The sequence below is a fragment of the Populus euphratica genome, unplaced genomic scaffold (genome assembly GCF_000495115.2).
Source record: "Populus euphratica unplaced genomic scaffold, PopEup_1.0 scaffold40.1, whole genome shotgun sequence".
NCBI lineage: Eukaryota > Viridiplantae > Streptophyta > Magnoliopsida > Malpighiales > Salicaceae > Populus > Populus euphratica.
The window spans coordinates 342306-356350 of NW_011499912.1; the positions used below are offsets into that span (position 1 = coordinate 342306).

General features: G+C 32.2%; 1 protein-coding gene and 1 pseudogene across 2 annotated transcripts; both read right to left on the reverse strand.

Annotated features, from left to right (window-relative positions):
* Positions 1–1526: 1526 nt before the first annotated feature.
* LOC105134061 (uncharacterized) lies at positions 1527–5521 on the reverse strand (annotated as a pseudogene).
* Positions 5522–8572: 3051 nt separating this feature from the next.
* LOC105134062 (calcium-binding EF hand family protein) lies at positions 8573–12651 on the reverse strand. Of its 2 annotated transcripts, none has more exons than XM_011038315.1 (7): positions 12166–12651; positions 12011–12078; positions 11689–11912; positions 11459–11542; positions 11025–11238; positions 9683–9979; positions 8573–8993 (listed from the first exon to the last, which is right to left on the reverse strand). In XM_011038315.1, the coding sequence occupies exons 1-7, from the start codon at positions 12527–12529 to the stop codon at positions 8778–8780; spliced, it is 1467 nt and encodes a 488-aa protein (XP_011036617.1). In that variant the 5' UTR covers positions 12530–12651; the 3' UTR covers positions 8573–8777. The 2 variants fall into 2 exon arrangements, with proteins under 2 accessions (XP_011036617.1, XP_011036618.1); XM_011038316.1 differs by having other exon boundaries at positions 8580–9032.
* Positions 12652–14045: the final 1394 nt, after the last annotated feature.

Genomic DNA, 14045 nt, shown 5'->3' on the forward strand with positions numbered 1-14045 from the left:
TTAAAAACAAACATTAATAAAACTTCAAAAAAAAATATTAAAAAAAGCTTGAAATACTAAAAAAATCATAGAAATTTACGTGGGTGGTTTACGTGGTTTCCAAATTATTTTCTGGTGAGATGCTTAATGCCCCACCAATCCCAATTTAAAATATATTAGTTTAATAGAAACTACATCCGAAAACATTTTGGAAACCATAAAATTATTCTTATTAACATATTAATAATCGATCCTTGGGAAATTACCAATTTCTCTCCAAGTTTTAACCAAATATGTGATTTGATCAAATTAAAAAAAAAATTAATGAGGTTCGTTTATTTTTGCATTTCAAAAACATTTTTAAAAAAATTAAAAAAAATTTATTTTTTTATTTATATCAAATTAATATATTTTTTATATTTTCAAATCATTTTAATGTACTAATATTAAAAATAATTTTAAAAAATTAAAAATTTATTAATATATATTTTGATATAAAAAAATATTTAAAAAATAACCACAACCATACTCTCATTACTCTCATTCAAGCTAATTAAGCTAATTTAGAAAGTTAAGCTAATTTAGAAATAACTTGATAACCACACATTACATATGTTATTTAGCAGAATAAATAATATTTATTAAACTTAATTTAAGAATTGGCTTGGAGTAATTAAAGTTATGAATCAGATTAATTAATTTATTTGGATCAATCAAAATATTTTCTTTAAATCAAAATAATATTATTTTAAAAAAAATCAAGTTAGAGTGATATGCTGAAAGAGGTTAACATGCCAAATAATCAAAGTCAATTCAGTATCTGGTAAGATGAAAGAGGTTAGCATGCCAAATAATCAAAGTCAATTCAGTATATTGTTACAAAACATATAATTAAGGAAAAGATTAAGAGACCCGTTGAGCAGTTAGGGATCATTTTATAGAAAAGAAGCCAATCACAATTTTTTAAAAACATTTTGTTTGGATCTGAACAAACAGGAGCTCCAAAGTAGAAGGTTGTCAGCAATGAGGAAAATTGAATGCCCCAGATAATCTCCTATCCGTTTCTCAAGGATTTTCAAGGGCAAAGAACAGAGCTGAGCCCCTAGGGCTGTTCATATCAAGCTTGCAAACTGTCTTCATCACATTGTGTCAGCGAATAAGCAGGCTAGCATAGAGACTCGAGAGAGAGACTGAATGATGCAATGCAAGAACACCACTTATACCGAGACTTGTTTTATTTCATACAAAAGGAACGAATTGTCATACAAGAGTGCAGGCTAACAAATCTATAGCAGGCACAGAGCCTCTACAAATGACGACCAAGATGGTTTTTATTGGTTGAAATGAATAAATCAATCAGCTGTGAATTGCAGCAACTACACTGTATGAAAAGAAAATCAAGAGTGGCTTATATAACCAGCTCCATAATCAATCACCAAACTTGACTCACATTCCAAACCAAGAATACACACAGACGCCCATTATTTGCCCCCAGAGCAAACAATGTGCTGGATGTAAGAGTATAGGACTAAAAAAATACCTGCGATCACAAAGAACCAAAGAGCTACTCTTGTCAGTATCATGTTCGTTAAGGTGTAACAGAACTGGTAACTCGGTAGATAATTGAGTACTGAAGAGGCGATCAAATTAAGTTAAAAGTTCCAGATAGAAATCCAACAAATAAATACAAGCATGCATTCTGATCCTCCACTGGACTAACAAAAGTTTCAATCCCTAGCCTTCCGAGACACCAAGAAATCTTCAATGCAAATCAAGAAAAGAGTTAAGAATATCCTGTCCATCTGACATTCCCCAACATGTCAAGGATGGCATTAAATAACATGACCCTGTTAGTAGACATTGCACTATCAATGCCCTAATTAATTCCACCAATTCAAATACCTAGCCGCAGTAGTAATTCTCCATGAACTAAATGCAATCCTATTTCACCTCTTGAAAGGTATCTTATCCAGCAATCCAAGGTCAATAAAATGGCCCTGAACCCCAAGGACAGGGGATCGTTCTCATTTTTCAGCTGGCTCAGAATAACCAAATAGTCTCCAACGTCAAGTTTCTACCCAGTGCATGAGAATCACAACAAATACAATACAATTCCAGAGTATGAGCTCATGTCTGAAAAAAGCAAACAGGAAATAAATTCAGGAGTTCGTGTTACAAATAGTAAGTCAATTCTGCTTTCATATGACATGACACCGGTTATAGGTTGTTGCTAGTTTCTTTGCTGATAATAATACCCTAGACACTTCTCTTTACTCTAAATTGCTTTTTTTTAAAGGAGATGCTACCTCCATATTATCACATTCCTCCTCAGAACTTGAAGTTTTACTTCCTATGATGCCATGAATTCAGCTCTGTGACACATCGAAGTTCATTTTACAGGCACATATATTACTATGAATCCCCTTTCCTAAGGTATGCTAGCTAAAAATCCCATCCCTGTTAACATTTGCCACTTCTTCATATAGATTCAAACAGAAACTGAATCTGAATAATCAACTCATCATTCTCTAAAGAAGTAACAAGTTTGCGTTTAGCATGCCATTGTTTGAGCCTATAACTAAATCATGTTAAAACAGGAAGTCCAGTTTCTCAAACAATTAAAAGATCATGTAAAGATGGAATTCTCCAGTTTAAGAAGTAGAGTAACAGAAATAGACATACCTATCTTGACTTGTAGTAAGGTAACTTCTGCAAAATGAGGAAATGAAAATTGAAGCATTTGCTCTATGCCCCTAAACATCTTTTTAGTATCAGCAGAAAAATCAAACTTGCTCTAATATATCATGAAGTTTAGGAACCCTTCGACGAAACAATGGCTCTAGCCTGAAAGAAGGAACACCGATCTCCCACCTCTTTGCATCATACATTTCATTCCATGCCTGTACAATCTCATCAATTTTGAACCCCAAACCTGCAACAATTGAAGAATGTTAGCATTAATATACATTTTGAAACTCTCCATGGTTCAAATATAAAGTACTAACATAAAGAAGCATTGGTGTGTGGTAGTTGCACTTACCTTCAAGTGCTGTTGAGTTTGAACAATGGTTCTTTATCATAACAGCTATATCTGTTGGAGAAGCTCCAGCAAGTTCAAACTTCTCTACTGAAACCTCTAAACATTCTTCCCAAGTTGGTAGCTCTAGCTTATATTCCACAACAGAACGCTCATACAGCATGGTACCCCACAAAAGGTATATCTGTGAACTCATGTTTGCTGCTTGCTCTGCAGCTTCTTCAGGGGATGGATCTCTCAATAGGCCATCCAAACCCAATTTTTGCAACTGGTCTTTATATTTGTCAAATTTGGATAGTCCATTTAAACGCTGCTCTTCCATCTCTTCCCACATTTGCATACCCCTTTCCATGCTGTCCTCGGCCTTGTTATACAGATCCAGGACCTCCTCGGAAGGTCCACTTTCCAAATCAATCTTGCTCCCGATCGCAAAGTACCAGCAAAGTTTTGCTTGCTCAAACTGCTGTTGCCCAAGAGCAAGAAGGCCTTCATAGAAATCCGGTTTGATTTTCAAAGCTTCTTGATATTTCATTCCAGCCCTCGTATATTCTTTCTTGGCCCAGTCATATGCTCTCTTGACCTGTGCAAGTACAGACTCCCTTGAACCATCTTCTGAAAAGAAGATCTGTTTCCTCGCCCTTGACACGTGAACATTTCCCCAATTGAACAAAGCCAAAGCTGCCATCTCTTGGAACTTATCAGCAGCAACATCGAAAAGTTCCTGGGCTTCTTCACTAGTAACAGCATCCTCCATTGCCTCTGAGTATAACTTCATCCCCAGTTCATGAAGATCCAAGAATGAATCAGAATCAAACCCAACATGGTTCTTGAACAATCGTGCAAATTGAACAATCCAATCATCAATAACACCTGGACCGTTTTCAACTTCTACACCTTCACTCGTTTTCATAACATCCTCATGCACCTCCTCTTCCTTCTTCATCCCCTCGTAAGCTGGTTCCTGATCAAAACTGACTTCAACAACATAGAACCTGAGAGACCCTTGCAAATCATTTGATGATTCAGCTAACCTTAATTCATTGTTAGTGGTAATTGTAATCAAATCACCCTCAGGGTCCCTGTACTTCATTAAGACACCCTTCAAGCGAGGAAACCTATCCCGAACTATGTCTCTCAGCAATCCAATACTACAATTCACAGGTAATTGTGCCCATCTAATATCCTCGCCAAAAACCAGCTTCACGGTCTTGGATATCACTTTCTCCACATTAACATCTTCGGTAACTTACTACCAAATATCGAAAAATACTTTCCCAGAATTCATTTTTCTGGAATTTACTTTCAAAAAGGAAACAACTTTCCTGCAAACAAACGGAGCCTTAATTAAAAAAGTTGTGGCCTTATATTTTATAATTATAAAACTTGTCTCCAAACAAGACCTGAGAGGATCGAATTAAGTCACGAGTTAGGACAATTAACTTAGTTCAACTCATATCAATTTCTAGAATTTTTTTAAAACAATCAAAGTATTATTGTTTTGCTAAAAAAATATTAACTGGTTAAAGGTTTAGTTTTGAACGATTATATTCATGCTGGCTAAGTCAATCTAAGTATTTTTTTTTATTTTTTATTAAACTCAAATTAATCTAAATATTATATCAGTACATCTACCTCTTTATCCTTAGCAACAGGACTCACCTTCTCCCGCACAACCACCTTGTCCTTATTCTCCACCTTCTTCTCTTCTACTACACCAGCAATATTGTTCCCCTCTCCTTTACCACTAATCTTCTTCTTCTTCTTTACCTTTTCTTTCACAACTTTACGCAAACGTGCCACCCCAGTTTCCACCACACTATCCATCACAATTAATTTCTCATCAAAAGCAACACCCTTTTCACTCATTGCCTTCTTAACACTCTCCAAAATCTCCAAACCCATCATATTATTAGGTTCCATACTCAAAACATTACTAACATCCCTGAAAGCCAAATCCAATTTATTCAAGGCCTCATAGCACCTAGCTCTTTTCAACAAAGCTTTACTATATTTTGGCACAGCCTCTAAAGCTAAATTACATTCACTGATTGCTCGAGGATACTCTCCAAGACCCATTTGCATATAGCAAGCAGCCATGGTGGTGCGTAGATACGCCACATCAATATGGTTTCTTGGCAGTAACTTGAGGGCTTTTTCATACTTCAACATGGCACCTTCATGGTCTCTCCTTTGAAAGAGCCTGTTGCCTTCTTCTTTGAGTTCTTGCGACATGTTGATGAAAACTGCTGTGTCTTCATCAAAGGCCTTTGAGGATTTGGTTTGCCTCATGTCAATGGTCGTTCTCGGTGATGCCGGAGGAGTTTCCGTTCCCGGATTCTTCTTTTTACCAGTTGGTTTTCCCATTTAAACAATAAATTTATGAACTTTATATAAATCTAATAAAACCCTTCGCAAAATCAAAGCTGTAGCGTCAACTTTGATTTTGATTTTGTTTTTTAATCAAAACCCACATTGCTAACCATAAAAAAAAAAAAAGGCACCCGAAACAGATGGTTTAAAATTTTCTTAAGAGAAAAGTTAAGATGTTAATTAGCAGTAATTAAATGCAATAATAAATAGATCATTTTGGAAACGTTTAGAAAACAGGGTCCAAAGTAAAGTATTTCAGAACCTAAAATATAGTTTACCCCTTTTTTCCTTCTATCCTGGGGTTTCGTGTTCATTCTCTGAGAAGAAATAGTCAACGTGACTCGAGAGAAGTGCTATGTTAGTCTCTATAGTTGCCAATTTTGGGGAGTGGAGTAACGCGCCACCTGAATAATGGAAGGCAACGCGGGGTTGTGGTGTTGTTAGAGGCTGACACTCTATTTGCTTTCCAATTCATTTTTGCCCTGCCAACAAAGATTCGTTGGATTTTACCATTTTTTGTGCAGTGCTTAAGAAAGAAAGTGAAAAATAGTGGTAATGGTAGTGATTTTTTAAAATATTTTTAATTAAAAATATTTATAGATAATATTTTTTATATTTATATATTTTTTACATTAAAACTATTAAAATATTTTTAATTAAAAATATTTATAGATAATATTTTTTATATTTATTTTTTTTTACATTAAAACTATTAAAATATTTTTAAAAAATATTAATTTAATATTTTCTCAAACAAAAAATAATTTAAAAACACTTTAAAAAAAAGATTGAACTACAATGTCAAATACACACAACCCTAATGGATTTGATCCATAAAATTTTGAATTTTAATTTAAATTAAGTTTTTAGTTAGCTTATATGAGATATTTGTTTAATAAAATTCAATTAAGTTGATAGATTTTAATGATCTAATTATCTCCATAAAATCTAATAATAAACATGATTGGGTTAATATATAATAAAATATTATTTTAATAAACAATAAAATTCAATTAAGTGGATAGATTTTAATGATGTAATTATCTCGGTAAAATCTAATAAGATTAATATATAATAAAATATTATTTTAATAAACATGTTTGATTTAAATTGATTTAATTAAGACCAGATTATCTCAAAAAAAATTAAATGAATTCTCAAATTGAATCTAATAATTATAGAACTATCTTAAAAATAAAAGTAACTTGAGAATCTTCATTTCTATTTATATTTCTTTAATATTTTTTTAATATCAAGGTATTCTTCATCCTTGTTTTATACGAAAAAACTTAATCATTCTTAGCAAATTCTCAAAACCTTTTTTTTAATATCTGTATTGGTTTTATGAAGAGAAAATTGATTTTTTGGATTTTCAAATTAAATTACTGGCAAAGTCAGGTTTTTAAAGTTGAAAAATCTTATAGTATTCGGGAAGTAACTAGTAATGTTCTCAAAATTATTTTTTTATATTTGTATTTTTAATACACAAAGAAGAAAAAAATAAAATCTAGCATTCACAAAAAAACAATAAGAATAAATTTCTCTTTTTTATTATGTCTATCTCTCTTTTTTTCTTTAAAATAAACTCTTAAAATAGACTAAATGAATAACTAATAGATATGAATGACTACATTTCTGAACTAATAAGATCAATTATTGAATTTGTTCTTTTAACAGGTTTAGAGCCAGGATGCTGTCCAATAAGATACTCTGCTTGGATATTCTACAATGAATTCTTAGCATGGTCAAACCGGTCAAGAATTAATCTGGAAACAAAGTAAATTATATATATATATATAGTTTATCTTGCAGTGACGACAATGATGGGCCAACCCTGTTTACTGTTTTTGACCTGAAAGTTATTAAATTATTTTAAAAGAATATTTTTTAAAAAAAAATTAATGGGTCGAGTTGATGGAAGGCGAGCTAGGTCCACCTTGTTCGAGTGTCTTATGCTATTTTTCTTCGGTTTTCAAATGGTCAGCTTTAGTTTGTATTTGTCATTATGGTTTCATCATGCTTTAAAAAATTTAATTTTTTTTTATATTTTGAATTGTTTTCATATCTTAATATAAAAAATTAATTTTAAAAAATAAAAAAAATATTTTTTTAATATATTTAAAAAAACTTTTAAAAACAATATTTACCGTACTCGTAAATAGATTATATAGTGTTTATGACCCACTACTAATACAAATATCTTCTTAGCTATATTCAATTTTATTTATTTATTTATTATTCTTCTTTTTATTTAGCTTGGACCAGCGCTTCTCCTTATCCCCATTCTTCTTCTTTTTATTTAGCTTGGACTAGCGCTTCTCCTTGTCCCCTTTCTGCTTTCACGCATGACGTAAACTTTATTTTAATCTTATTATTTAATATTTTTTTAAAATCATGCTCTGTAATTTATTTATTTTTGTTATATATGGTCTCATGCAATTAAATTTTTTTATTATAATTTTTAATATTATATTTATTAAAAATTAAACTTTATAATTTTTTACTATCTTTTTTAAAATTTATTCAATTTCATAACTCATGCCATTAGTTTAAGAAGTTAATTTAAATTAATTTGGATTATATTTTTATTTTTTTAATTTTAATTTTTAATATTAAACTTATTAAAAATTAAACTTTATTTTTTTCTCTTATAAAATTATTTTAATTTCATAATAAGATGACAAATTGATTCAATTTGTTTTTTAAATTTTTTAAATTAAATATTTTTTTAATCAGATTTCATAAAAAAAATTATTTACTTTTCATGAATTTATTTTTATGAGTTTACACTCATCACCTGAATCACTAATTTAACAAATTAATCTAAGTTTATTTAATTTTTTTTTATTTTTTATTATTTTTTCACCCACTAACAATTCAATTATTTTTTATATTTTTTTTTTAATTTTATCATTCAGGTTATTTAACAATTAAATATATTTTTTTCAATTAATTTTTTGTAAAAATATATCATTCTCGCAGAAATAAAACACCATAATTTTATTAGTTACTTTCAATAAAAAATTTCTGAACTCAAGTTATCTAAAATTGTTTTTTTCTTTGAGTTTTTTATTTAATTTATTTTATTCTTTAATATTACATTATTTAAAAATTAAATTTTATAAATTTTCTTATTTGCTCAGAATGACGCGGCACTTCGAGAGAATATTGCAGAAAGGTTAGTCCGGGAACATAAAGAAGTGAATCTCTGCATCTTCAGCAAAACTCCTTTCTAATCTGCACAGGTTATCATGAATATCGACAGTCCCAGCTTGTTAGAATTCTAAACACGTTCTTCAACTGTGAAATCAATCCAAAAGTTCTAGCCAACCATTCAACACATACAAAATCACCCTGCTGCCTCATCGGGGATCATAAACTAGAATGTGGATTAGGCAATGAACCGTCCAATGGGGCTGTTAGCTGCACGGTTAAAGCAGCATGACAAAAATCCCGCGAGTCCTGATTCCACTGGCTGTGCAATGTCCCTTTCCCTTCTGTGTAAAACTTTTACGAACTCTTCTGCACTTAGACTTCCATCATGATTTGAATCAAACACGTGGAAAATGATTTCAACCACATTGTCGCTGAGTGAAACTCCACAAACCTGATATTTGAATAGATATCATGTAGCAAAGAAAATTGACTTCATATGATCCAACAGGGGATACACATTGGAAGGATTTAAACACCCAGAAGGGCAGAAAAGCATCGTCAGTGACAGCATGGTAAGAAAAAAAATTAGAGAACAAGCAAGTTGACATGGGATTGAACCTGCCCACACAGAGAAGAAGAAAGGAGGCAGTGCCAAGGGATGTTCGTAGGGCACACCACCAATGAAGTTCAAAAAACCTCTACAAGTTTAATAAATTCTGCAAAATAATTTTGTTGTTTTTATACAATAATAGCCGCAGATAAAATCAAAAAGTTACTTGTTAGCCCCTTATATGCAACTTCAAATCATGTATTGTGTGTTTGCGAATCACTTTTTCATATTAGCATATTCATCCATCCTCCCAACATAAGATTCCCTAGTTCTGCCACTGTATAAATGACTCTCCACCTAATTATTTTCCAACTCATCAACCAGTAGAAGCTTTACACGCTGTCAAATGACACCTACTTGAAAGGCTGTTATACTGCACTGCACTACCCATTCTAATAAAAGTCTGCTGCTCCACATGACCATGCATGCGAGTTTTTTAACACAACAGTACCCTAAAGTAATAGCTGCTCATTCAGAGTCACGTGGAGGAAAACTAAATAAATATATTTAGGCAAGGTTAAGTGTCTTACTTGTGATGCAGCCCGCTGGAAGTCCTCCCTCATTAACAGGCCATTTACTTTGCCGTAACTAAAGAGGGCCAAAGAAAATGGCAGCAACTTTTTACGCAACTCTGCAAAACTTTTAAACTCCTCTAATGTTATGCGTATGCCACCAAGGTTGGCCTGATCATTTAATTCATCAACCCGATCAAGCAACTTGCCTAAATGACTCATGTCAGCAGAAGCAACCATGGACAAGGCAAAATCTTTAGCAGATATGGTTCCTCTTAATTTGTAATCATAGTGTGCAAATTCCAATCTCAATATCTGCAGAAAACAATAACAGTCTTAAGGGTGGATGCAACATAAAATCTACACATTTTACTCACATGATTAACTTGTCGGTCATACCACACAAAATCAAACTTTCATGAACCTGTCCCCCACCCCTGCAGGAGCTGAGGGTGTGCCTGAAGGGGTTGGGGAGAGGAGACTACTAGCATGCTGACCAAGTCAAACCTGACAAGTGAACAAGATTACCATGAATGTGATGCAAGAAAATAAGCAAACCATCTAAAAATCCCTTTAAAGCACGAAACATATTTTGCTTTAACATACATAAATCAAACAGCCAACCTACCCATCCCGTCTCATTCCTTTCCCCACTTGAACCACCATTTGGAATTTATCACCTAAGTCATCCTAAAAGGTGGAACACATTCACTGAAGATCTCTATTCACTCCACCACCATTTGGAATTTATCACCTAAGTCATCCTAAAAGGTGGAACACATTCACTGAAGATCTCTATTCACTCCAGCTATGGTAAATAAAGAGCTTGAAAGATTCAAATGAACGTGGATGCTAAGCAGGAAGTCCTGTGTCCATTTTCGTTTTTTAATCTGATTTAACTTCCTCAAAATAAAATTTTCCCTCTCCCTGAGATGACCATTACTAGCACACTAATAGCCAAATTTACTGAAATTTCAAACACTGAAAGGCAGTACCATCCGAGAAATTACAACTGATTCAAATACAATAGTAACTGCCATAGATTTATCACTACAGCCATGCTAGAGGTTTCCAACACATTTGATCTCTCTGCCCCTAGTCCCATAAAAAGTTGCAACAAAGCCATTACATAAGAGAGCTTAATGCTGTTCCACAGGTTTGACAAAATTCAAGAAAGCCACAACATAAAAGGAACTTGAAAATTGTTGTTGTGGGCATGGAAGTATACTTCCAAGACAATTGCATAGAATGTTCATTGCTTGTTACAAAAATAACAAAAGCAAAACCATAATCCATATATCTCAAGAAAACAAACTTCAATCCACTAAATTTATGAAGGAAAAAGAGTGTAGAGGTTTACCTCATTGTTCAAATCTCTCATGAACTGAACAAATTTATCATGTTGGAGGCGTGCCTTTCCATCTTTTCCAAAGAAGTGCTCCACCAAACCTCCATTTTCCACGGAACCATGAACTTTCAACCCTGGTCGAAGCCCATCTCTGTGGACAGCCCCTTGTCTGTTCTGAGCTCGCATCAATGCCATCACTTTCTTAAACTCCTTCTTATCTATTTCCCTATATACAATAACCCCAAAATACATCAGGAAAAGAATCATCATAACAATCCTTTTTCCATAATCAGCATGCACATAACTCATAAAAGCATCCAGATTATCAAACTGCACAAAGCACATTTTAAAAAGCAGATAAACGCAGAATACAACAAACGAACCAGTAACAATATGCCCATAACAAAAGCTATATCTCTAACCATCCAAGCTTTCGAAATACACACCCATTATTATTAAAGTCAAACATTCTGAAAGCCACAGAAAAACTTGATTCCGGGATACTGAGAAGCGTAGCGAAAAAGATATACCTGCAGAACAGAAACAAAAATCAGTCATACTCCACAAACAACCGTCAATAAACACAAAATGCATTAACTAAACACGCATAGTTCATGCTGAAAATTCTTTCTACAACGAAAAACACCGCAAGGAGCATGCAACATCAGCAACTCACTCTTTGAAAGATATGAGGCCATCATTATTCACATCAAATAGCATGAAAAATTCCGAAGGCGTGCATCTTAACTCGCCGGGATTCCTTTCCCCTTTCAAGTATCCATCTCTAACAAGATGGGATTCAGATGGAGGGAAAACAGGAACAACCGCCCGCATCAAATCTTCCGGTTTCATAAGCACCTCGCCATCTGGAGTTCTTAAAGACGCGAAGTACTCGAAAACCTTCAAGAAAAAGCAATCATTTTCGGTTTCTTCACGTATTCTAAAAATAATTAATATTAATCAAACATTAATCACATTATTTAAATTAGGGAGATTACCTTTTCGGGAGGACTCCTTAGTCTTATTCTCTTCTCGTAATTAAAGAAAATCTTTCTCCTAAACGCGTCTACAGCAATCAATTTAAAGAAATCAAATAAAAAAAACAACTCCTTAATTAAGAGATCAATCATTAACGGAAGATAAAAAAAATTACCTCCGAAAATGTAACTAGAGCTATAATCAGGTAATGATAGTTTGGGTAATAAAGAAATCAAGCGCATATCATTGACCTTCGACACCGTTGACCAGTCAGCGAAAGAGAAAAACTGCGTCGGTTTGGAATCGTTGAGTGACCAGTACAGTAAGACAAAAGTGGAGCCTGCAGCGAGACCAGAGAACAATCTAGAAAGAGTCTTGCTAGTGTGATTGTCAGTGTTGGACCTGGAGGTAGATATCAGAGGGAGAGGAGTGCTGGGTTGCGATGGGGTGGAGAGGTGGCGGGAATGGAGCCGTTGGATTAGGTAGAGTTGTTTGATGGACGGTCGTGATCTTTTGAGAGATGTTAAGGCAGTAGGCATGGTGAATAGAGTAGTGATCAGAAGAGGAAGAGCGATGGAGATGGAGAGGGAGAGGCTAAGAGTTAAGAGAGAGCGCAACGCTTTTCTGTTGTCGAGTGGTTTGTCGTTTAAAATTCCGACGGTTATTGTCGTTCGTGATATTTATAAGATTTTTTTGCTATTTTTTAATATTTGAGTGGGCCGATAGTTCATTTTAAGTTGTTATGGGCCTAATTCAATCTGGGCTGTATAGTTAATGGGCTGTTGTCCAGTTTTTGTTTTTATTGCTGGTTAAAAGTGGATAAAAATGATTCTAATTTGAGGCAGCCTTCCCTGTAATCTATTTTGGAAAGTTCAAATATAATTCCAGTGATAGAGAAGGTATATTATCTTTATTTAGCTCTTGAATTCAAACCTTAATCCATTACTTACAGAATTTATTTATTTAGATAAATTAAAAAAATTAATTTTGATTGACATTACAAGTAATCTAGTGATATAAGCATGACAAACTGTGAACTGTAGAGACAAACTCTGTCAACTGGCTTTAGACCTGACCACCAAAGCTGGATATATATATTTGATTTTTTTTAATCACTGCTGTTTTCTTAAAAAAAAAATTATTAAAAATAAGTGATTATTTACTTAAGCTGCATTGGAGGTTTCGTCAACTTAAAAATAATATAAAAAAATATTTATTTATAGTTATTGTATTATTAAAAATATAAATTAAATTATATAGGAACTAACATTACTAACTTGAGTAACTTTGCAAGTTTAAGTGCAGTCTAAACAACTAGGAAAAAAATCAACATATCTTGTTTATAAAAAATTTTAAGATAATATATTTTATAAAAAAAAATATTGGATTCAAATTAGTTTAAACTAACATGTAAAATCTATGACATAGTTTATATAATTGTGATAATCTTGTAAAAAGTAATTAAAAAAATATTTTAAATTTTAATTTTAAATCAACATGATATTAAAAAAAATCACTTATAAAAAGACAAAAATAATATTCGAGTTAATCTATCAAATCTAAATTATGATAACTCAATAAAAAATAAATCAAAATAAATTATGAATCTCACTATCCAGCTAATCAAATATATAAAAAAAAATTAAAAAAAAATAATTAAAATAGGACTAGAAATGACTTAAATCTACTCTAGTTAACTGGTTAAATTCTTGATTAGGATCATGAGGTTGTGATAACCTCTTAAAAATAAATTAAAATAAATTATATAATTTAATTTTTAATCAATTTAAATATTAAAAGATAAAATTATAAAAAAATTAATTATAAAAAATAATAAAAAAATAAAGTAAACCAATTTTACCATAAAAACCATAACTTATATCATAAAATCATAATAATCTTAAACTAAAATAAATTACAAAGCTTTACCTCGCTTAAATTATTGATGTTATTATATGAAACAATAAAAATATATTCATATTGGACGTGTTTACAAACATCAGTTGAAAAGCAAATTTCTGAATAATAACGAACTAGCAAAAAATTCGAGACAGC

Bases quoted from the DNA above. Each gene is read 5' to 3' on its own strand.
- LOC105134062 (XM_011038315.1), bottom strand. From the start codon at position 12,529: ATGCCTACTGCCTTAACATCTCTCAAAAGATCACGACCGTCCATCAAA. The intron at 11,913-12,010 runs GTAATCTCCCTA...TTTTTCTTGAAG, and splicing joins TAAGGAGTCCTCCCGAAAAG to GTTTTCGAGTACTTCGCGTC. The intron at 9,980-11,024 runs GTAAACCTCTAC...TGTTTTCTGCAG, and splicing joins TGAGAGATTTGAACAATGAG to ATATTGAGATTGGAATTTGC.